General features: G+C 33.3%; 1 protein-coding gene across 1 annotated transcript; it reads left to right on the top strand.

Annotated features, from left to right (window-relative positions):
* The first annotated feature begins 7,560 nt into the window (after positions 1–7,560).
* Positions 7,561–22,281, top strand: LOC134273828 (proton channel OtopLc-like). Its single transcript, XM_062756038.1, has 8 exons — positions 7,561–7,703; positions 7,837–7,903; positions 14,217–14,360; positions 14,802–15,006; positions 15,567–15,730; positions 17,250–17,427; positions 20,328–20,453; positions 21,434–22,281. Exons 1-8 carry the CDS (start codon positions 7,561–7,563, stop codon positions 22,225–22,227), a joined length of 1,821 nt encoding a protein of 606 aa, XP_062612022.1. The 3' UTR covers positions 22,228–22,281.
* Positions 22,282–22,491: the final 210 nt, after the last annotated feature.

Here is a 22,491-nt window from a genome sequence, read left to right on the forward strand (position 1 = left end):
AAATTAAATTTCAATTTTAAATGGCAATATGACTCTCTGACAAGTAGAATATCCATGAAACGATTTAATTCTATTTTAATTGTATATACTTCACAGTAGAGGTTCAAATTTCATGAAATCTTCAAGAAGCAAAACTGAATTTCATTTTTCCACAAATTAACACTTTAAATATCCACGTAAGCATAGAAATGACGAGCTGAATTTTGAAGTTTTATACACATGCTGCATATTTTAAGTTAATTTCTAGGAAAGAGGCCATTTTCTACGTTTTGGTGAATGGTTCATAAATCAATCACATAACCTCGTTTCATGTTATGTCGCCCAAGGAAAAAAAAGAATTTCTTTTTGGCCATCATTTCTTAAGATCTGATCACAAAGGTTGCATACAGTGAGTGAGCAGGTATGAATGAACAAGAGACACTTAGCAGCTGGGGAGGTCGTAGGCGTTGTAGGAGTTTGGGGGATCTCAATAAAGCAAGTAAGTATTAAGGTACTCCGATCATCAGGTCCTGAGAATCAGGCATTGACTAATTGAAAATGCTCACAAAAATGTCTCTGAATTCTCATATTAATTTGTTTTTACCAACGATATCTCTTCAAACTTTATCGTAAAAGTTAATCATATTATATAGGGAAAATACAGGAAGTAAATCAAAATTTTCAGGTAATTCGAATAAGAACACCTACTATGCATTTTCCAATTCAAATGGTCAACTAACACATTTAAGAAAGAAAAATCATAGGTATCTAGGCCATTGAAGAAACTGCATAATTTTTCTACATATAAGGTACTTTAGTTTCTTTTATTTACTTTTTACAATGCATGGTGATTAAAGGTGTTCCTATCATTGCAAACACCATAAAAGAATTTATTTTTCAAGCTTCATTTTGAGAATTTTTTATTTTAATTATACATTAAAGAGTTATCCTTCCTGGCTGAGGATCGGAGTACCTTAAGCATGGACTTTTCAAATTATATATACAAATGTATGTAGAAATTGGAAGTCTCATATTATTTTCTTTTTCCTCATGAAACTTTGATTCATACTCTTTAAGATTTACAATACACAAATGATGGATGAATATAGGAGATATCGAACGGTATTCATGTTCACACGTCCATTCAAACAATACAAACCAGGAGCAAAGCAAACACGAACCTCTAACACATCAGAGGTGGGATTAGGTACCATGGAGAAGTAAGCTTCCCCTGCCGATCGATCACATCCGCGATGTGCTCATTGCCATGATCGGGATAACAGAAAAATCCGTTGATAATTCTGTGTTTACATAATGGTCTTACAGTTAGTATGAAACGTCAGTTGGCATTCGAGATAATGATAAATTGTATTTTGCTGAAAAGGTCATTGTTTCGACCATAGAACTTACGAAATATATGACTTTAAACGAGATTGATGACATTCTTGTTTCATCATCTTGCTTGTCGATAGCTTTTTTACATGTTTTAGAAATTATTCTTACATAAGTCAACGGAGAGACATAAACCTCATATGCAGATGATAACGGTATATTGCCATATATAATGTAAGGGAAATTGCAATTGAAAAGTTGAAAGTATCGCCTAAGGCATGAAGTTTTGTTGTTAGGTTACCATTTACGTCTTTTGAAGTAAACATATCCAAAAATGAGACAGATGTCTCAGACTCTGTATTATCTTAATAGTATATGTCACTGGAATATATAACGAATCAACATATGAGTGAACTGTTAATTGATACATGTAATACGTGGTCCATACACCCCAGGTATATTAATTTCGAATTGAAGCTGCCACTGTGAGTGGTTTCTTGTGAGATTCTGAAAAATTTCCGCTTCAAATGAATACAAAAAAGATTTGTTTATAACGGTGCACAATCTAAATTCATGTGAAATTCGACAGATTGGAAGATCTGGTCTCCAAAAACCACACATATATAATACATATAATTGTCAACCAGAATCTCAGACATCTTTAACTGTCAATTTCAGAGTTCAAAAGATCGTTTCTTTGGATTTCGAAAAAGAGTATGCTCGCTGGGGGCCGCCAAAAACGTTCAGAACAGGTCAAATAAACTTCATTGCAGAATATGATTGAATTATTGTTGACTCGGCGTTAAACAATCAATCAATCAGAGTTTCAGTATTTAACATCAGATTGTTTTTAACAAAATAAATTTGCAAATGACCAATGACAAGGTTAAGTAAATTTACGAGTTCCATTTCTTGAAAAATCTAGCTGTCAAAAGGTCAAAAATGTGAGGAATGGTTGTATTAAGTGTTGTAAAGTAGCACGTTTAAATGTTAATGTTTTTTGTTAAATTTCAGATTTGCTGAAAGTTCCTTGGAATTTTAAAGTAATTGTTGTGTAGCTGGTACACTTAATTCCCCTTCACTTCTGATAATATTTTAGCGAGGATCCATTATTATCAAATAGTTGATCTTATTCATATGATCATTTATACATTTTAGACTAGTTAAACCTTTCCGCGCTTACTAGTAGCCTGCAGTTTTTCACAAATAACAAGGTTAAACTACTCTCTGTAGAAGGAACGATGGTTTATGCTTTTTACTCCTGATACATTGTCAAAGACGACTGGGTAATTTCATACAGAGATATTCACAGTGACTTTTATTATATGTTTTTCATTAATAAAAGCCTTTAACAGATTACATGGATCGTATTTTTACCATTAATGGCAAAAGGAGAGATTCTAGGCCTTTTATTCTCTAAGGCTCTATAGGAACTTTTTCATGATGTATTGTCATTTCCGGATCCAATGGGTTTGTCTCGAGCATTAACTTTTCAAATGGCAGGATAAAACTTTTCTAGCAAACACAGCCAAAGTTATTCTTGTTAGCATTGATATAACCTCATCAAAGCCTTCAAGTAGACTGGCCTGCCTGTCTGATATGCGCGATATGCATGTTTCGTACGATATAGACAGGAAATGCCAGTCTAAGTCTTCAAGGACATTCTTTTTTAAAATGGCCAAGTCTAACTAAATCTTTTCTTATTCTATTTTCAGCAGACATACAATCTCAAGCCAATATTTGTCGCATTTTGAAGCTCGCATTGTTCAGTAATGGTACACATACATAAAAACCAAAAGGGAACAAACAAGAGGCCCAGGGGCAACATCCCTCACCTGAGCACATCGGTTAGGAAAAAGCACAAATCAGATCAGAAGTGAAAAGTTTACGGGGGGGGGGGTGTGCTTGAATTTTAATAACACTTGAGAATGAATTTTAATACTACTTAAGAATGCCTCCATTTCAATACAGCATATAACTTCGCTGTTCATTAGAAAAAGATTTTTAAAGATTTTATTAACATTTTGTTTGTATATATTACTTCGTAATGATTTGAATTTGATTCCGCGTTGTTTCCCTCCCTACCCCAAAGAGTCATGATTTGAACAAATTTAAATCTTCAATACATGAGGAGGCTTACATGTCAATATGACTAATAGCTTTTCCGTTCTTAGGATTCCCTTTATTTTCCTATGTAAAACTTTAATCCACCACTGAGACCTCACCCTACCCTTTGGGGTTATGATTTGAACAAATTAAATTCTACACTACATGGGGATGCTTCCATATAAATATCACTAATCATGGCTTTGCGGTACTTGAGAAGAAGATTTTTAAAGATTTTCCTATGTATTTCTATGTAAAACTTTGATCGGCCACTGTGGCCCCACCCTACCCCCGGGGGTCATGATTTGAACAAACTTGAATCTACACTACCTGAGGATGATTCAACATGAGTTTCATCTTTCCTGTCCCTGTGGATCTTGAGAAGAAGATTTTTTTTTAAAGATTTTCCCTATGTATTCCTATGTAAAACTTTGATCGGCAATTGTGGCCCCACCCTACCCCCGGGGGTCATGATTTTAAGCAAGTTTAAATCTACACTACCAGAGGATGATTCCACATGAGTTTCATATTAAAATTTCTTTAAAACGCTACTCCTCCTACATCAATACCGTTATAACTTGGCACACAAGTAGACTACACTAGGATACCTAATTTAGTGCATCGTTTTTTATTTCGATGAACGGTGTTGCAATGGTTACTAAAAATAAAAATTTCTGTGAAATTTCTTTAAAATGCTACTTTTTCTACAGCTTTGGTCTGATTTCAATATAACTTGGCACACAAGTAGACTACACTAAGAAACATAAATTAATGGATCGATTTTTTATTTCGATGAAAGGTGTTGCCATGGTTACTAAAAATAGAAATTTCCGTAAAATTCCTTTAAAACGCTATTCCTCCTACGGTTTTTGTCTGATTTCAATATAACTTGGCACACAAGTAGACTACACTTAGATACATGATTTAGTCCATCGGTTTTTGATTCTGATAAACGGTGTTGCCGTGGTTACTAAAAATAGAAACTTCTGCGAAATTCCTTTAAAACGCTACTCCTCCTACAATTTTGGTCTGATTTCAATATAACTTGGCACACAAGTAGTCTACACTAAGATACATAATTCTATTTATTGCTACTTGTTGCAAAGTTTCAAATCCAAGTGCTACTTTTCCTTTGTTATACATAACATACCAGTAGAGCTACAGTCTCATCAGAGACTTCTGGTCTTCATATAGCGTCCATCTCAAATTTGAAAACGGATCTTCCTAATCCGAACAAAATCACTTCAAAAGGGAAACAATTCTAGGTATTGAGAATTCTTCTCGATTGTTACTTCAGTAAACTAGTTAACTGAAACGAAATAGGTACATTAATTTTAAAAAAGAGACGCTATAATGTAATCTTTAATGGACTTTTGAGCTCGAATGCTGTTCGTTATCTCCACACATTCCTGCCAATCCCAGAACACTAATTAAGTAGCGTTTCGAAGGTTGGATTTGTTAATTTTAATTTCTGTTCTGCTTTTTTTTTTTAAATTTCATAACCTTAAACTCAATCCGTCCGCGGATGCTATACATAGAAAAAACTAGGAATATCCTATAACAAAAAGTTAAGCAAAAAATGAGCACAACTAATTATTACCCATCGGGACTGGCACATTAAAAAACTATAGAATATGATATTGTCAATGAGGAATTCAAGCATCTTTGATTTTTTACTGCGATGTGGTCAATCTCAGACATTGCAGGATCTCAGTGCCCCACACCCCTAAAATCACGTACATTTGTATTTTGGTTATATATTGAAATTCATGTTCATAGTCTTTAACATTTAAGGTAGCTGATAAATGTACTTTTAGATTACTTCTTTTTTGCAAAAACATGGTTTATAAGAACATTTTAAAATTAAGTGTGCTACAATGTACATATTTTTAATGAAAATTGAAACGCAAATGTTCGGACAAATGTAGTGTTCATACCTGGACAAGTGGTATTCTATTTTGACGTTCATAAATATTTTGTTTGTTTTCATACATTATTTAAATGAGAAACACTTGTTTTACTTCTGAAGGGGAAAATATATTCCTTATTTTGTAAGTAACATTTCTGATAAACTTAATTTCTGATAGATCGCTGATATATGTCAGAAATACTGTCGACACGGCATTAAACAATAATTAATCAGTCAATCATTTATGAAGAAAAACCTATCATCATTTTTCCATTAAAAAGCTATTATGAGATTGGAACTTTTTTTCTAGAATGAACGAAGCCGTGAAATTAAATGTTCTTTATTGCTTTCTGTAAGTTACGGAATTATATTTGCTAATCTCAATGGATAAGTATTTACTTTCTGATAAATTCCAGGGTTTCTAATAAAAATTGAATGGCAAAATAAATATTTAGGATTAAGTTAATATAATGATCAAAGCTGCTCCCTTGTTCAAACCTCAGGAGGGAAAAATAAATCGAAATGTCAGAGAGTTTTTAGTGAAACCCGTAATACAGATTCTCCCAATTTTTCCCAGTTTTTTAAAATTTAGTTTTATAACAGTATTACGATAGAACTTAGTGGCTTTGTTTCAAGACCAAACAAAGCAATAGGTAATATCTATGGTATGCAAACGTGATATCGTCTTGTATAAAGAGAAAAGCACCACTTATTATCATTTTTAACGATACTATAGATTACACTTTACTAAAATCTTTATTCTATAACAATAAGAAACAAACGAGTGGGAAATCTAACGATTTGGTATCCATCTCTTGAAAAATACTATCATTCTTCGTCGCAATAGGGAAAAAAATTACCAATATGTTGTCAAATAACACTTTTTTTAAATAATAAGTTTAATTTTCTTCGCATCAATATTTGTGTGTTCTTTTTGTTTCATAGTTTTTGAGGACACAGCGATTTCAATTCTGAAGACAGACTTGAATGGCCACCCCTTGAAAATTTCTTCTGACAGGAACGTACAGACAACCAAGGGATCCATGAGGTCAATGTCATCATACACCCCGACAGGTCCTCACATCAGGTCAATGTCGTCATACACCCCGACCGGTCCTCAATTCAGCGGAATAACTCAGATCAATGGATTTGGGAGTAAAGATAGTTTGTGTGATAGGGAAACCAACATGATGTCGCCTCAACGTAGGTCGTATAGTACTAGAATATTTGTGTCAATTATGTCTCAGAGTCAGTAAATTTGTGAAGGGGGATATTAATACTTACAATCTTTAACTGACAAAGTGAATATCAAATCTAAAAAGACAATTGCCTAACACATGATTTAATTCTAGAAAATGGAGTCAACCATCCTTTCAGGGTTTTTAAGGGGGCAAACTATAGTTTCCATTGCGCAATATTTCGCGCATCATAGTGAAATGAAGGGTATTTATTATTTTAATGCAACTTTTCTCGCTTAATCATTAAAATTAAACAAAATTAAGAAATTATAGGTATAAAAATGCAATTTCAATTTGATATAACTTATTATTTAACCGATTTTGTAATTGATAGGTAGGTTGACGTCGCTTCAATGTCTTTTTGACGTTATGGTAATCTGAAGCTCCTAAAGAAATGGGTAATAAAAATATTATTACAGAAAAAGTAATAAACATACGCTCTTGAAATTTAAAACATAGAAATTTTAGAATATCTCCAATATTTTTACTATGTTTTCTTGTGAATCCATTGTTTACGTCATATTTTGTAGTACTCTATAAAAATAATAAAAATTTGCTTATTTTTTGCATTTTGAGATGCCCCCTCTCTTAACAAGACGGTAGAATTTTGTGTTTCTTACATATATTGTATCATACAGTATTACTCATAAAATATTATAGTTTGAACAAAATGTCTATTGTAGTATTTGTATAATTTGCTTTCAAGTGCTAAAAATTGGCAATTTCTTATATAATCCTATAGTAAATGTACGTGTATTTTGAGACGGTCCCTCAAAAATACCTGGACGGTAGATTTTCCCCAAACTTTGCATGTACACTGAAGTTAATGTAAGTTATATATGGTATAAAAATGAAGAGTTTTGCTATTGTAGTTTTCACACAATAAAACTATAGTAGGCCCCCTTAATATTAAGTTTTAATTCAAATTTCTAATTTTAAACATTAACAAGCTATTTGATTATTTTCTATTACTTATTTAACGTAAATGCAGGGAAAATGAATTTAGTGGACAATGAAAATTGCTGGCAAGATGAAAACACGGTTCAGATATCCGAGCTCACACCCATAGTTCCTACTAAAAATAATGATCCAGACGTCACGTCGAAAGCTGTGCCAGAAAGACTACATGCCGAGTTGAAGTAAGTCGAAAGCTGTTATTCATGACTATTAGAGATGGTAATAATCAGATGGGCTACGGTATAGCATGTGGATAAAAAAGGTGAAGATTACGAACATGATCGATCTATCTCATGAAAACTACTAATGATCCAGTTCTGTAAACAAGGCACAAACTCGAACCACCAGAAATTTAAGAGGTGGGATCAGGAGGCTAGTGGGAGTTAGCATCCCCTATTGACCTATTACACCCGCCAAGAGACCTGTTATTGATTATGACAAGTAGACGGAACATTTCGTAGTCAAATTTCGTACAAAAGCAAAGGTCTAACAATTGATATGATACAAGTCAACCAAAATACGACCTGGTGATTAGTTTTATTTGCTTATAAGGTCAAATGTCAAATAAAACGATCATAAAATTTAAACTATGTTGACTTTAAACAAGATTTTTGAAATCCCTGTCACGTCAAGTTATACAGCCTGTCGGAGTTAAAATAATGATCGTACTGAGAGTATCGGGATTGTTGGACAGAAGGCGAAACTCTCCCATAAACCTTAGTTTCTACAAAACGTAGGCTCATTCAGTGGGTATCAATTATTTTTTTTCATAGTTTGGCTTTTATTTGAAATACATTACCCTTGGCCATAAGCTGCTATACAGGGGCATGATCAGTGTTTCACACAAATATCTTGTTATTCCTGGTAATAGAGATTAAAGGTTGAATGACTTTTGTACGATTCACAATTTACTAAAGAACGTTCACCAAGAAACATGCAGATGCCTTGGCTGAACTCGGTCATTAAAAGGGAATGTATTAAGTGTATAAAGTCCTTCTTGTTTTTAAGAACACTAATGAAAGTGTTGGCAGAGGCATCTACTACTGAGATGAGCCTACTTTAAGACATTTTACATCCGTCTCATGTATCTCTTTCAAAGGATCTTTAATAAATTGGTGGGAATTGATTTTTCTTGTTTCTGTTTACTTAATAGGGATCAAGCAAACTTTAATGGATATTTTACCAGTGTTTGTTTTGATACCGGGCTAAACCGGTCACGGTAGCCTAGTAGTATAGCGTTCGCTTCGTGATCGGGAGGCCCGGGTTCGATTCTCGTTCGCGGCGCCGCCTCAAACCTAAGACGTAAACATAGGTAGTGACAGTTCCTTGGCCAAGCGCTCGGCACTAGAAGTGAAAGTCACGGGTCTTTCGGATATGACCTTAAAAACGTAGGTCCCGTGTCACGGTAGGCGTTGGCACGATAAAGAACCCTCGCTGCTCAATGGTCCTGAGTGCCGAGTATAGGTCTAAATTTGAAGCCCTTCACCGGTATTCGGTGACGTCTCTGTATGAGTGAAAAATTCTCGAATGAAACGTTAAACAATATACAATCAATCAATCATGATACCAGGCTATTATATGATATCGCCTACATAATTATATTTTGAATATTAATTATATTTTGATAGCAATAAAGTCTAAATTTTCTTTTGAAGTTTTAATTTGTTCATTAAGGGATTATCTTCAAATTTCTCCAAAAGAAAGGAATATCATCGAAGCGATCAAGAATGGGCCAATAATTAAAATTTCGTTTGTTAAAAAACGAAATTGATAGTTGACTTCAAAACCAAAAACATTTTGTTTTAGCTGCTATGCATACAATATTGAAGCCTAAATCTATATGAAATGAGTACTGCTGAATGATACAATCAAAGATAATTCTAATTCTAAAGAAACTCCACTGTTTTCTTGAAATGGTAATTTTTCACACCTTGTAACTAATGATACCAAACCTTGTTTCTTTATTAATGAACATATGAAGAAAACCTAATAAAGTGTTATATTATAAGCGTTGATTATAAAGACCGGAATACGAAGGAGTTTTATTTATAATTACAATTGCAAATAATCTTTGAATTTCAAACCAAATTTCTTGAAATGATCGAGCCATCTGCCCTGATCTCCCGGTGCTTTTATTGGCATATAAAGGTATATAAAGTGTTGGACGGTCATGTAAACTCATCGTCCTTTCAGCCCTTCGTATCTTATTCATTTGTCAGACAGCAACGCAAATTAACCAATTTTTAAAAGTATTCCTGACATTTACATTGTACAATGTTTTCCAAAAACACAACTGTCGTCTTCAATTAAAATTAAAATAAATGTTGGATTGGTGGTTTAAAGAAAAAATATTTTATGATTTGTAACACGTTTAAAGGATGTTATATTTCCGACAGAAGTTGAGAAAAATCGTATTAGGATATATACCCTTATTCGAATGTAGAATTACACATGTAGCATGTTGGATAACGTGACAAGTTTACGTGAGTTCTTCAAGTGCTATTTCAAAAATATAATTAAAGTCTTCAATGCATATTGAAAACATTTTTCGTTACCATTGGGTTAAATTTGGGCCGTTTTATTTAGATGGGGGTAAAACCGGTTTTTGATCCCTGATTTTGGGTGTCTTTCAGATTGATGCAACAATTTATCCATTAAACTGTTGTCACCCATGCCACAAAATGAGTATTGGTTACTAGTTTTGAAATACAGATCTAGAGAGGTCAGAAATTTTTCGAATTTTTATGTAAATTTTCATCGATTTTACAGCATCTTTCGTTTCGGAATGCATAGAGTACAAGCTTGCCTATCTACCAGATTTATATATTTTATCAACTAGTATCAGATGCAGTTTATGTGTGAAAATCTCAGATAGGCAAGCTTGTGCTCTATGTTTTCCGAATAGATGAGTATTTTAAATATGATGAAAGTCTACCAGAATTGAGGAAATTCGATAAAATGTCCTACTTCTGCACCCTCTAGTGGCTTCCATGTAAGCTTTGAATCCGAATTAGTGCTGGTTTTTAAAGGAAGCATCATTTAAGTTTTTAACTACAAACTTTCACAATTTTCCCAGTGTTCTGATTTTTAAGTCAAATAAGGGGCCAGATTTGGCCGTTACCCTACCTTGTCCTTTAAACATTAACTCCGTATTTATGGTCATTGAATACTACCCTGTGACATGTCATCTCAGTTAAGAGGGTCTCGTTTTATTCGAAGGACCAGTCTTCATGTCTTGCGGTGGGATTCGAGACCATGACGTCTACAAACTACATATAGTCTAGACAATCTGAAGCAGTGCGAGCCTTTCGGCCATTTTGAATAAAACTAACAAATTCTTGGGATCAAAACTGGCGATACGTCGGATTTGTATTGGTAATTTTCAATTTAGTTAACAACCTGATTTTCTGCTGTTATCCTTGGTACATGTAGTATCGATAAAGGTCAAATATCGGTTATCTCACATGGAAATATGAAAGTCGTGATACTATCGTCTTCCTTCTATGTTGACTTGAAGATTTTAAAAATCCCTGTCACGTAAACTTATACAGCCTGTCGGAGTTAAAATAATGATCGTACTGGGAGTATCAGGATTGTTGCACAGAAGGCGAAACTCTCCCATAAACCTTAGTTTCTACAAAACGTGGGCTAATTCAGTGGGTATCAACTATGTTTTTTCATAGTTTGGCCATTATTTGAAATACATTACCCTTGGCCATAAGCTGTTATACAGGGGCATCAGTGTTTCACACAAATATCTTGTTATTCCTGGTAATAGAAATTAAAGGTTGAATGACTTTTGTACCATTTACAATTTACTGAAGAACGTTCACAAAGAAAGATGCAGATGGATGAACTCGGTCATTGAAAGGAAATGTATTAAGTGTATAAAGTCCTTCTTGTTTTAAGAACACTTATGAAAGTGTTGGCAGAGGCATATACTACTGAGATGAGCCTACTTTAAGACATTTTACATCTGTCTCATGTATCTCTTTCAAAGGATCTTCAATAGATTGGTGGGAATTGATTTTTCTTGTTTCTGTTTACTTAATAGGGAGCAAGCAAACTTTAACGGATATTTTACCAGTGTTTGTTTTGATATCTTGCTGTAATATGATATCGCCTTCATAATATTTTGAACATTAATTATATATTTTGATAACAATAAAGTGCAAACTTCTATTTTAAATTTGTTCATTAAGGGATTATCTTCAAATTTCCCTAAAAGAAAGGAAAGTCATTGAAACGATCAAGAATGGGCCAATAATTAAGGATATCTTTTGTTTAACTCTTTACAACTTACCGAACTGTTATGCCACATACACTTAATGTTCACGTCATAGAAATAGAAATTTACCATTTCCCCGCAAGCACTTTTTAGCGTGGTACACGTTTTTCTAATAAAAGTAAAGCGCAAATAATAGTATGACGTAATATTTTTATACAAAAATAACTTTTCTTATTTCTTAAGATTTTTGCAAGTGTAAAATAGAAGAAAATTGCCATTAAATTTAAGATTAAATGAACTTTTTAAAGTGCGTGAAAATGCTATTTTGATTGCGGGGAAACGGTATATCGTGATTTTGCGTTAGAAATAGGAAAAGTATATGAAACGTTAAAATGCGTGAATAATTAAAGAAGGGTGTTAAAAAAAGAAATTGATTGTTGACTTCAAAACTGGAAACGTTTTGTTTTAGCTTCTATGCATACAATATTGAAGCCTTAGTCTATATGAAATGAGTACTGCTGAAAGATACAATCAGAGATAATTCTAAAGAAACTCCGCTATTTTGTTGAAATGGTAATTTTTCACACCTTGTAACTAATGATATGGATCCTTATTACTTTATTAATTAACATGTGATATGAATGCCTGATGCAGTAATAGGTATTATATTATATGCGTTGATTATAGGGACCGGAATACGAAAGAGTTTTATTTAATTTATAATTACAATTGCAAATAATCTTTGAATTTCAAACAAAATTTCTTGAAATGATCGAGCCATCTGCCCTGATCTCCCGGTGCTTTTATTGGCATATAAAGGTATATAAAGTGCACATGTTGGACGGTCATGTAAGCTCATCGTCCTTTCAGCCCTTCGTTTCTTAATCATCTGTCAGACAGCAACGGAAATTGACCAATTTTTAAAAGTATTCCTGACATTTACATTGTACAATGTTCTCCAAAAACACAACTGTCGTCTTCAATTAAAATTAAAGTAAATGTTGGATTGGTGGTTTAATGAAAAAATATTTTATGATTTGTAACACGTTTAAAGGATGTTATATTTCCGGCAGAAGTTGAGAAAAATCGTATTAGGATATATACCCATGTTCGAATGTAGAAGTAGACATGTAGCATATTGTATAACGTGACAAGTTTACGTGAGTTCTTCAAGTGCTATTTCAAAAATATAATTAACGTCTTCAATGCATATTTGAATATTAAGAAAACATTTTTTTGTTACCATTGGGTTAAATTTGGACCATTTTATTTAGATAGAGTAAGGCCCGTTTTGGCCTCTGATTTTGGGTGTCTTTCAGATTGATGCAACAATTTAACCATTAAAATCTGTTGTCACCCATGCCACAAAATGAGTAATGGTTAGTAGTTTTGAAATACAGATCTAGATATGTCAGAAAATTTTCGAATTTTTATGCACATTTTCATCGATTTTACAGCATCTTTCGTTTCGGAATACAAGAGTACAGGCTTGCTTATCTACCAAATTTATATATTTTATCAACTAGTATCGAAAGCAGTGTATGTGTAAAAATTTCAGATAGGCAAGCTTGTGCTCTATGTTTTCCGAATAGATAAGTATTTCAAATATGATGAAATTCTACCAGAATTGAGGAAATTCGAATTAGTGCTGGTTTTTAAAGCAGGCATCATTTTAAGTTTTTAACTACAAACTTTCACAATTTTCCCAGTGTTCTGATTTTTAAATCAAATAAGGGGTCAGACTTGTCCTTTAAACATTAACTCCGCATTTATGGTCATTGAATACTACCTGTGACATGTCATCTTAGTTAATAGGATCTCGTTTCATTCGAAGGACCAGTCTCCATGTCTTGCGGTGGGATTCGAGTCCATGTCGTCTACATACTACATATAGTCTAGGCAATCTGAAGCAAAGCGAGCCTTTCGGCCATTTTGAATAAAACTAGCAAATTCTTGGGATCAAAACTGGTGATGTTCTTTAAATACTTCGGTTTTTCTATTGGTAACTTTCAATTTAGTTACCAACCTCTTTATGGTTTTCTGATGTTATCCTTAGTACATGTAGTATCGATAAAGGTCAAATATCGGTTACCTCACATGGGGATATGAGAGTCGTTATACTGTCGTCTTCCGGTATTGACGGCCAGTAGAACTGCTTTTATGCCATTAAATTGGAAAAAAAGGACTTTCACTTAAGTCATCTGTGGAAATTTCACATACTGGTATATTATATAGATACATTCTTCGAACAATTTCAAAGCAATAGGAAACTTCTGCTAAACAATGTTTTAGCTATTAATATCTAAATGCTCGTTTTAGAACAGATTAACCTATATATAACTATTTAAAATTTCACCGATATATTATTCAACTTGCTACAGAATTTGTGTGTGTACGCTTTTCAGAATAGGCTGTTGTGTCACATTTGTGGATCCATTTAAATAAAGGTGCTTGTATTTTCAGTTAGAAATGTCAAAGTATTGCTGAATCTTTCAGAAACAGCCTCACCACCATACTGAGCGCTTTGTATGCCACCATTATTGTTGTAATTGGTTCTGTGCTCTCGATGACAGAGTCTTTCCTGGAAACACAAAGACCATTATCTTTTGAGGTATTTCATATGGAAATGGTGTTAAACCTTACAGTGTGATTCAAAAATTCAATAATTGGCAAAAGTCTTATTGAAATACATAGCAAATATAGGGAATATGCTACAACATTGCTCAATTACAAAAATTATGTTGAAATGCAGGAAGAACTAAAGTAAAATTAAAGCAAAAATCAAAACATGTAGCAGCATGCTCACCCTATTATTGATGCATTTTATTATCGAATTCATTCACTTTTATTTCAAATTGGTACATGTATGTACCTGTATCTATATATGAATTAATGTAGGGAAAACTACTCCCAAAAATAACTGCAATCGCTGCCTTTAGACTGTTAATTTAAAAATAAAGAAGAAAGACACAGTGTAAAATTGATTTTACTCTTTAAATATATACCGTATATGATTGTATAATTATTGTCAGTAAATGTCATTTTATTGCAGCTCTTTTACATATTCATTTATTCCGGAGGCATTTGTTTCCTGCTATTTATTTATGTATTCCTTCTTCGAAAAGAATCTGGAAAAAAATTCAAATATACAGTGCGCAAACTGAGTTTCCATGAGAACAGGCCTGCGTTTCGGCGTATGGTTTCCTATTCCAACATGAACCATACCGGAGGATTCTATCTTCGTCTTGGAGCAATAGGTAGAATTGTAGCAAACTTACTAATTTCAATTTGATTTTTTCATCTATTCATCAGCTTAAGCCTTGATTAGCATCAAAGACCTTAAACTGAAACATGACATTTACAGTTTCATTCTTGACTGAGTAGATGATGGGATTTTTTAAAATGAAAGAATTTAAAGAAAAATATTGTAAGCAGAAAAACACTAGTCATCCGTCATTTTCATATTTTCATTACATGCAGATTTCATTTTTATTGATTAAAAATCTTTGATGATTCAACCGTTATTAACTCGTCTTAACCCTAGTCCCATGTTAAATAGCAATTTAAAGTCAAAGCATGTATTGGGTATTTTTTATCTATATTAAATCCATACAAAGAACGTTGACACTATATTTGTGGTATAATACATTTTTTTTATTTTCAAAAATATAAACTACAGTAATTTAAAAACTATTTGATTGTAAAGGTGAATGTTAAAAAATGTTTTGAAGCACAAAAAATAAATCATTTTTTATATAAAAAGATGTCATTTAAAAAGAATTTTAACATAGATTAAAGTACTCTTCGTTATTTGAAGGTTTTGGTATTGGTGGTATGATTCTAGATGGACTTTACATTGCCGAGGAGTTTGAAGATTATGGTAAACCAGAATCATGTCACCAAGGTGTCACCGTAGTAACATACATCATAAAGATGGTGTTCGCTTTCTCCCAGCTTTATTTTGTGTTTAACAACGCAGAAGTAAGATTTCGCTATCATTTCTTTTATTTCAGAGACACCAAAAAGATTGAATGATTCTTGGCAATAATCTGGGGGGTGATGGATCCTTAATGTGAAACTTCATTTAGATGATTACGACGCAATACCGAAAGAAAACAATCAGTTCCTAAAGGCCCTCATGTATTTTACATGACAGCATTCTACAAATAAAGCAGTCTCCTCAAAAATCACGGATTCAGGAAAAACGCAGATTAATTCTTATTTACAAACCTAGAAAAGCAGAAAACGTTTTTCGTCTGTTTGGCAGAGCACATTTACTCTGCCTTAAATTCAATTTGCCATTTCCATAAACTTTCGAGACGTTTATGATTTATTGAAATTGACCATCAATTTTCCGTTTTTACAAAAATACTCGCGTGAATTGGTGTGAGTTATCAATTTGTGGGGAAGATTAAAAAAAAGTGCATTAGTTTTCTCTGAAGCCGAACGAATAGAATATGCATGTAGGGAAACGATACCTCTCGCTCCGATGCATTTTCCGGAGCGCCAGTTATTTGATTATTCTGTTAGATAAGAAATAAATGCTCGTGTTTAATACACCCGAGGTAATATCTAAGTGATAGGCGAAGTTCTTTACATTTTTAATTTTTCCTCCGCTATCCACAAATTAGTTTTGTCAAAAACAGTCGTAGGTATAGTTTAAAGCAAACAACAATTATTGATGAATTCTTTAACATACTACATGTAGTACTTTTAAAAAAAAAAAGTTTTATAAAGTATAACATTGTTGTGGACTCTGGCTATTCTAAACAAAATAAATAAATAATGATTTCAAAAACAGTAATTCAAGAAGGGGAACTTTGGGAAGAGGATTTAGACCCATGTCATATTACTGAAATCACTATAAGCATTAAATTAAACTAAACAGTGTTAATGTGTGTAAAACGACATCTATTCATCATTTGAGGGAAATAAATCAATGGGGAAACTATAATATTAATGTGTTCTTTATAAAGGTCTTATCTTTATCATTCTTGTTAGGCATAGAAGTTTGTTCCTGAAGGAAATTCTATTTCTGTGATTCTGGTAATCCGACTGTATCTCCCTCTAAATCAACAAATAAGTCGTCAATGATTCAGCATTGCATGTAGTTCTGGCTTGGAAGATCTGGGAATATAAAGATTCCTCAATTTGTTTGAGAGAAGCTATTAGAAGAGAGCATGCAATAAACATCTACATATATTGAATTTTAAGAAACATTGGGAAAATTAAATTAAAAAAATACATAATATTTTACTGAAGGATTCCCTCGAGAACATTAATAATGGAATTATGTTCTCTGTTGATTAGCCAGAATTAAAAGATCCTGATTCTTATGTATACGAGTTCCAAATTTTAAGAGTAAGATAACATATTAGAGTCTAAAAAAGGCTGAATTAATTTGAATCAGACATTGTTCAAAAAGATATGATTATTAAGAGTCTGATTAAACGTTTTCTTTTCATATTTATTGATTGAAATAATTGACTTAATACAATAGATGAAGATGCTGACACATCAAAATCTTGCTAAGTTTGGCTTGATGCACATGACAGCTACTAACATCTGTGAGTGGTACAGAACGGTTGTGGTGGAGACATTAGAAACCCTGAGCAAAGATGTGGCAGAACATCAAGTTAACCAACAGACCGCTAAAAATACCACAACGGAGGACAGTGGTTTGTTTTATTGGTATTCAGTTGAGAGTTTTCATGCCCCCGTAATCGAAAATTTCACATGTATATTCATTGTGACAAGACCTTTCTTTGGGTACCATCAATTTTGACCTTTTGACCCTGACCTTCGAGTATGACCAGTTTTGCAAAATTTTACCAAACCTTAATCTTGGTCATATCTTCTAAACAATTTGTGCTAAGAATTTCAGTCTTCACATATGTAATCCTTTTGACAAAACCACCCATTGGATACCAACAAATTTGACCTTTACCTTGAAGTTTGACTTACTTTTAAATTTTTTTTATCCTTGCCCATTACTTTTGAACGGTTAATGCCACGGCTTTCATACTTCACATATGTAATCCTTGTGACAAGACCTTCCTTTAGATACAAACAACTTTGACCTTGGAGTCTACACTACTTTCAAAAACTTTAACTTTTGTTGAAAGATGTATAGAAGATTCAAAGTTTAACTTTTTGATCTTGTAGTTTGACCTAGTTTTAAAAACATTAACCTTGACCATAGCATTTTTAATAGCTGGTGCTAGGGCTTTCTTATTTTACAGGTGTATTTCTTGTGAGAAAACCGTACTATGGGTACCAACGTATTTGATTTTCATTTGAGAAAGTAAAACCAATGCTATAAATTGTCATACGGGGGCATCAGTGTTTCACACACACAGCTTGTTTTTTTCGGGGGGGGGGGGGGGGGGGGGGGTTGGCTGTTTGGGTTTTTGCGATTATCTTATGAATCTATGCAATTTTTAAATAAATTTCTAGGGCATTATTGAGAAACTTTGAATGAATTATTGTTCATGTATATCTTTAAAAACACAAAACTTTGATTAGGTTTTTTTTTATGATATTCAAAAATAATTGTATATGTTGTTAAAAAAAATAAAATTTGTTTTTGAATGTGTACATTTTCTGTACAAATATATTGATTTACTTCAAAGATAGTATGTGGCATTGCATCTATTCAAGAACAATGTCTTATAAAATGACTAAACGCGAACAATTCTTTCAAAATTCAATAATTACGTAAAACTTGTCTATTGGGCATAATTATGGGGAACTACACAGAGCTTTCTAAATAAAACAAAAATATTTAATTCTGCACCATGAAGAATCTAGTAAGAACAGGTTAAAATCAAATTGATGGATGTTGCGTAATTTTCTTTTTTATGATAGAGATATTACCTCAAAATATTACTGAAATCGAAGGAGTCCTAGAGGAGTTTTTTTTTTTTTTTAGCAAAAACATTAAATCAATAAATGCATTAAATACATTTTCCAAGACGGAAACAGTGCCTAGAAGGCTATAATTGAATCTGTCTCACCTAAAAAGACGTCAATTTTTATTTTTCATAAATCAGTTCCACCGTCGTCTTTAAGTGTACATGAATAGCTGAACAGCGAGAAATGAAAGGAATGGTCTGAAGAATGAAGCTGTGCTTCCGAATTCATTTATTTCTCGCTGATTGAATGAGCATTGTGTTACAATCCGTAATTTGAATCTTCTATACATCTTTTAGATAATATAAATTGATAATTTTCACTGCTCAATTTCTGCGTTCAGACGGTTTCAGTAATAAATATTCTAGGTTGCTTACCTCCCCAAAGGACTTGATAAAAAAACCTTGAAGATTATGTTTCCCAAACCTCATGGATTTCATATTAAGTAAAGTAATAAAAAGGAAGAGTTGAAAGTATGATTGAAATTACAGAAGATAGATGAAACCTTTGATTTCACCTTTTCATTATGATTGAAACATTATCCACCGAGTTTATTTTTCCTTCTATTTGTGATATACTGTATGGAGTTTGATGTACATTCCTTGTGACAAGGTCTTTTTTAGAGTGACTTAATTCTGACCTTGAAGTTGAATATATACCTTTGAAAAAGTTTAACCTTGACCAATACCTTTTGAGTGCTAGCCTAGGACTTTATTATTTCACATGTATATCTTTTATGACAAGGCCTTCCCCTGGATACCTTTAGTTTGACCTTGGAGTTTGGCACACATTTTAAAAACTTTAAGGATCATCGATACTCTGATAAGAGAGATAACTCTAACTGGTATAAATTACTATTGTTCCTTTATAAAACCATCACATTAACAAGTCATTTGTGTCAAATTTTGCCCCGCAAGGTGTGCTGATATTGTGTGCAATTTATTCATAAATTAGATTTCTTTTGGATAAATATAAGCATTATTTTTAAAAAAAATTATATGGGTGAGCAGACGGAAGATAAACCTTAACCTTGGTCATCATTTTTGAATGATTGGTGCTTGGGTTTTGGAACTGCACAGGTATATTCAGTAAAACAAGTCCTCTCTTTGGGTAACAACACTTGTTCTTTTGAATCTGACCTTAGAGACTGACTTGCATTTTAGAAAATTTTAGCTAACATACGGGGCATCAGTGTTAGTTGCCCACAGACACATCTTGTTCCTTTCAAACTGCATATAAAAAAGATCACAGAGACAGAAGTCCTTTTACACACGAAGTTTTTACTTTGCATGATTTCATACCCAGTAATGTAGATTTTTTTAATTTCTTCATTCTAGTGTTAATAGTGTTACATGTACTAATGAATATGGAATCTGGAATCTTTGATAAGATATACACATGAATCGACTAATCTGAATGGATTTTTTTTCAAAAATCATTCAGAAACGACTTTACTGTAATTGATGTACGTCAATGTATTTCTGTTTATTATGCCCGATTTTAAGGGGAATACAGTGTATCTTGAGCCCAGTCGTTGAACTAATGTCCTTTATATATCGATTTTTGTATAAAGAAGTGTTTGTTTAATAGAAACTGACAGTATACATCAGCATGTCATTATCCGTACATTTATTAGTATTTGAAAGTGTTACATTTTGGATTTTAGGTTTGCTATTGACCAATCATACTGGACAAATAGAGTGTATGCTGAGTCATCTAATTGGAAGCATTATCAAGGACACTAGCCCTTATCTTTACCCATTTAAAATTGAATACAACCTCATCTGTGCAGGTATCTTTAACTCGTGTCAACTTTTCTGAGCGAAATTTGTCCTTTGTCTTAAGTCGTTGTCGTATAGCAAACTTTTCATATTTTGTGGTCATACTCTCCAGAACCATTGCGCCAAATTCTACTAAGCTTGGATGGGTGGTTCAGATTTACGTTTAATGGGAAAGGTGGTTGTTGTCATAAAAAAAACAATGGGGCTATAAGGATAAATGAGCGATAAAGCTTCTTAACCTAGTGTATTTTTTTTTTCAAATTATGGATCTGGGAAAGGATTTGACCACAATAAAGTCGCAATTTTACATTCAAATGTAAAGGAAAATATAAGACTAGTTTAAAATCTTGTCAAGAACAGCAGGACCATGGTTATATGCAAGAATCCCTAGGTAGTGCAGATTACAATTTGTTAAATGTGGCCCCGGGGATAGGGTGGGGCCAAACATGGGGATCCAATTTTTATATGGATTATATATAGGAACATAAGATCAAAAAACTTCTAAAATAAAGCAGGACCATTATTAGTAATATCAATGTTCAAGCAGCCTCATAGGGCGAGTACAGTGTGGTAACACAAGGTCGGGTAGATTAAAGTATTTCACTCTAGATAGCTGATAGAAGGGTGACCGTATAGTAGGATGATAAAAATGCAAGTATACATCTTAAGAAGTGTAGTTTCAAATTTGTTCAAATCATGCCTGCTGAGGGAGGGGGATCTAGGGTTGGATTCCAAGGAACAGCAGAACCAACATGAATCGAGCTTTGTGGATTACGAACTTCTTGTTTCAGGATAATAATTTAAAAGTAGTAATTAAAGAATCTACTAGACCTATCCATTCTTCCAGTAATATTTCTTCAGTACATTTATAAGTAGGACATATTTATTTTTTCTTAAATGGTAAACTCTTTTTAAATTTTTGCCTGCAAAATTGGTTCTTGAATATACGGTTTCTGGATGAAATGTTTCATCGTTACTCTATTTGTTTAAGGCATAGTGTATGTTATGTGGCGCCATCTGGCTTATAACAGCGAGATGAAACATACATCCGTACCTCTGCCTCGTTTGGACAGCGATGGGGACAAAAGGAAGCGCCGCCTAACGGTGGACTGCTCCAGTTCTAGTAGGGGGCTGTTCCTTGGAATCCTAATTTTTGTAACAGTGGTGATTCTCCTTAAATCGTTTTACAGTTTGGTTGACGTTGATCCCAACAGTCTCAACGTCATATTTGTTGCAAACTTCATGGAAATAGGGCTCTACTGTGTGGCATTAATCAGTACTATTGTTGCTGCTTTTCGAATGAAAGATTTGAAGTTCGATACCACTGAAAGGGCTAAATTGGAGGAAAACTTTATAGGCATTTCACAACTCGGTCTCCTGATGTATTGCGTTTTCAGCGTTGTAGCAGGTAGCAACGAATGCAACACAGCACGGGGAATATTAACCATTATCACAAACATGTTTATGATGTTACAAGCTTCTTTACAGACAATATTCCTTTTTACTGCAATGAGAATGTCAGCACACCCACAACAAGTGAACAAACCTGGAAGAGAATTTGTGACGTTTCTGCTTTTGTGCAACTTTTGTATGTGGGTTGTGAATACGTTTGAGACAATAAGGCCAGAACACAACGCTGTGCAGATTGCTGTTTATGGCGAAGAGGCATGGGCTATTTTCGTCCATATTTCTATACCACTTGCTATATTTTACAGGTTCCATTCCACAGTGTGTTTATCCCATATATGGAAATATGCGTGGAAAACCAAGGCAGACGCTTCTTAATTAGCAAACCCATTGATAAAAAAATTCTTGAACGTGTCTATCTAATTAGTACGTTAATTCTTGCACTCCTTCTCGTCAATATATAATATATAACTGCTAAAGCCCTTTCTTTCTCAATCTTTAATATAAAAATTGAAAACGAATATTTTGTCTTGGTGAAAAAACTGTGCACTCTATATAAATGTGATAATATATGTATCTAGCTGTTTTAGTGTGATTTCTTGTTACATCCCCATACGATTTGTCCTCAGTACGTGTACCTTC

The sequence above is a fragment of the Saccostrea cucullata genome, unplaced genomic scaffold (genome assembly GCF_032062105.1).
Source record: "Saccostrea cucullata isolate Sc308-1 unplaced genomic scaffold, CSIRO_AGI_Scuc_v1 ctg1068, whole genome shotgun sequence".
NCBI classification, from domain to species: domain Eukaryota; kingdom Metazoa; phylum Mollusca; class Bivalvia; order Ostreida; family Ostreidae; genus Saccostrea; species Saccostrea cuccullata.

Excerpts from the sequence above, each read along its gene's own strand:
- LOC134273828 (XM_062756038.1), top strand. The coding sequence starts at position 7,561 with ATGAATTTAGTGGACAATGAAAATTGCTGGCAAGATGAAAACACGGTT. Across the intron at positions 15,007-15,566 it reads TCTTCGTCTTGGAGCAATAG|GTTTTGGTATTGGTGGTATG; the intron begins GTAGAATTGTAG and ends CGTTATTTGAAG. Across the intron at positions 17,428-20,327 it reads TACCACAACGGAGGACAGTG|GTTTGCTATTGACCAATCAT; the intron begins GTTTGTTTTATT and ends TTTGGATTTTAG.